Consider the following 3,080-nt stretch of genomic DNA (forward strand, 5'->3'; position numbering starts at 1 on the left):
AGGGGGATTCCCAAACCAAAACTAAGTATATATGTACCTCACACACATAATGAAAAAACTTACTAGTTGGGAATGTACACTTGCTTCAACTTTGAACAGAGAGAAAATGAAACTTTTGTAATACTATACAAAAATAAGATTCTTAAAGCTCAATCTTTAATTAATTTACTTAGTAGCTAATACTGCATTGCAATACGTGCAAAAAAAGCACTTACATAAAAAGTTCAATTTGTCTAAAATTAAAATCTTAAGGACCCACCTTCTTCCCAATCCGAGTCTAGGTAATGCAAGGAAAAAAAAGATAAAATGCACATTAATAAACGTAGCTTTAAATAATAACAAAGCTCAATAAAATCAAAGAAATAAATAATATTTATGATTAAGTTTTAATGATTCAGTTCGTTAGGTCTTTAGCATCATTTTACAACTGAAAATGATGAAAGTGCATGATGAAAAAATATGTTTTAGAAAATTTGGTTAATTTACTAAATAAAAACAAATTAAAAGCTACAGAATTGGACAAAAACCATAATGATTAAATGTCTGATACGGTAAACCAAGCAAAATAAGATGTACTGTAATGGTTATTTTACTTGGAACTGTTAAACAAATAATGCTTTGGTTTTAAGAGGACATAGAAGAATATCTCTTTTGGTCCACCAGCTATCTTTGAAAAGGTGAGAAAAGAGGTAGGCTTGTGTTCTAGGATATATTTGGTACATAGCAACCAACACCATTAAAAGGAGCAAGGTCGGAGAGACTTGACTGATCTGGAGTAAAATCAGAACCAGGTCAGGGTAAAGAATTCTGGAACACCTTTTTTTTACGGAACTCCAGCAGAGAGGTACACAGGAGTTCCACAAAGAAACATGAACTTAGTAGACACTGGTCAAGAAGAATAATGTTCAATCCTACTCAAACAGTCAAAGGGCAACTTGTGGCATTATTTCATAAAAAGATCTTGTGCGGGTACTAATACTGAGATGAAATTTTAACTATTCGTTACATAAATTTCTATGTAGGTATGAAAGAAAAAAATGCTCAACAGTTCTGAACCAATTATATAAAATCATGCTCTTTGGCAGAAAGTAGAATGAAGCAACACTAAAATACATAACAACAATGTCAACTGTGAAATGTTCATGAGACTATTATTTTAAAAGATTGATGTGAACCAGCATCTTGATCACAGAAAAGTTCTTGAAATATTTCAACTCAGACTAGGATCTGCCCAAAATCTTTTTTAAAAGGACCAACTGACCAGTCCAGGGAAAGTTTGCAAGAGTAGCAGAACTTTTGTCAGCAGTGGAAACATTAAAACTTAATTGGAAATACACAAGCATGATATTGTGGTTAACAATGGATGGAGAAATTTTCTTCACAAAACCCATAACAAAAACCGAGACAAAACCAAAGGGTGGATGAAGTGTTACTCAGCTCGGCGCTTGTACTCACCATCCATGCCATTCACTTCGTCGATTGCTCTTCGTTTCAAATGAGGAGACATGTTATTCAATGGAATTTTTTCAGCTTCAGGCTTGTTGGGTACACGTTCATACATTAGGCTACCATCTGTAAAACAAAGTTCATTAAATCAAATGCTAGCACAAAACGAAATGAAAGGACCTTTAACATCCTTTAAAGAAGATAATATAGAAAGGTTTCATATTCTTCTTTATTTTGTTTCTTTTGTTTTCTTTTACCTGGAGCACTTGGTGGCTTGGGGAAAGCAACAACCTCTGCTTTCGGCATTTTATCTTTATCTGTTAGGATGAGCCACTCTGGAGTAACAGTTTCCTTGTACTGACCAAGCCTTGTGGCAATTGCAGTGACACTACCTCTATCCTTTTTGCGGTAGACAAGCAACTCTTTAAGTTGAGCAAGGGATTTGCCTGCCATTTGAACCTGGCCTACAAATTTAAATTGAAAAACAGGAATGTAAGTTAGAAGAATAATCATACTAAAATGATGATTTAAATGAACCACATTGAATAACTTACATTCTTGCTTGATTGCAGGTACGTTGATTGCCCAAAATGGTGCTCGTGTAGCGTGTCTAGTTTGCATAAGTGCACGGCATAGTCGCCGAGAAATACGTGTAAGAGGAGTAGTGCACAAATAGAAAGCTGTTCTTGTTTTCATAATAGGACGTGGCGAGCCTGCTCGCACTGCAAGACCATGCACTGTAGCATAATGCCGAGCAAGTTGAGTCTTCAGCTTAAATTCCTGAAAATGGTAATTATTTTTTTACAGACACATCACTAATTTGAAATAAGCAACACAGCAATTTTCAAGAAATAGGTACCTTTCCACAGCCAATAATACTGCATCGATGTGGTCTATGTGATGCTAGGCTAGATGGTGCCCTTTCTGATACAGAGTCTGCATATGAAGAGTTTGTTGTGAGAATTTTTTAAAGTTTGAGTGAAATGATATTACAGATAAAAAGCTTTCAAATGCTTACCTTCATCAGAGACATTACCAGAGCCAGATTTTTTCTTAACTTCACTGTCACCTTCACCTAAAAAATAATAAATGAGTTTTTAAAGAAAATAGATAAAAAGTTCACTGGCTATGGTGAAGCTTTTAAACTGGAAAGAATTCTGAAATATATTCCATAATAATAAATTGGATAAATAGATACAAACCTATTCTAGACGGTACTTTAAGGCCACCATATTTCTTCCAATACTGCCAGCAGTTATGACATAACTTGCACTGCATATGTGTTGGGCCCCAAGCATACCACTGGCTTGAAGATGTTACTGCAGGATAAGAAAATATGTTACAATTAAATTGTTAGAGGAAATTATTGTGAACGGAAAATTAATGTACAAAGAATTCTACTTACCATTACAGGATTCACATGCTTTCCCGCTGACAGCCACCTCTCCATTACTGTTTCCATTTACAATTCCTTTGTTATTGTTGATAACAGCTGAGTTAGGTTTGTTGCTGCTACAGTAAGAGAAAACATACAAGTTAAGGGGGATTCCCAAACCAAAACTAAGTATATATGTACCTCACACACATAATGAAAAAACTTACTAGTTGGGAATGTACACTTGCTTCAACTTTGA

The 3,080-nt window shown here is 34.8% G+C and overlaps 1 protein-coding gene across 1 annotated transcript in view; it reads right to left on the reverse strand.

Moving 5' to 3' along the window:
* LOC113207176 (metastasis-associated protein MTA1) overlaps window positions 1-3,080 on the reverse strand; it is an 18,123-nt gene that overhangs the window by 5,492 nt on the left and 9,551 nt on the right. Inside the window, exons 4-11 of the mRNA XM_052274624.1 lie at window positions 2,852-2,958; window positions 2,649-2,765; window positions 2,465-2,521; window positions 2,306-2,382; window positions 2,001-2,226; window positions 1,704-1,910; window positions 1,456-1,572; window positions 260-277 (exon numbers count right to left, since the gene is read on the reverse strand). Coding sequence (XP_052130584.1) covers window positions 260-277; window positions 1,456-1,572; window positions 1,704-1,910; window positions 2,001-2,226; window positions 2,306-2,382; window positions 2,465-2,521; window positions 2,649-2,765; window positions 2,852-2,958 — 926 coding nt within the window. The remainder of the gene's footprint in view (window positions 1-259; window positions 278-1,455; window positions 1,573-1,703; window positions 1,911-2,000; window positions 2,227-2,305; window positions 2,383-2,464; window positions 2,522-2,648; window positions 2,766-2,851; window positions 2,959-3,080) is intronic.

Source organism: Frankliniella occidentalis, unplaced genomic scaffold, assembly GCF_000697945.3.
Source record: "Frankliniella occidentalis isolate FOCC.00 unplaced genomic scaffold, Focc_3.1 Scaffold418, whole genome shotgun sequence".
Lineage (NCBI taxonomy): Eukaryota > Metazoa > Arthropoda > Insecta > Thysanoptera > Thripidae > Frankliniella > Frankliniella occidentalis.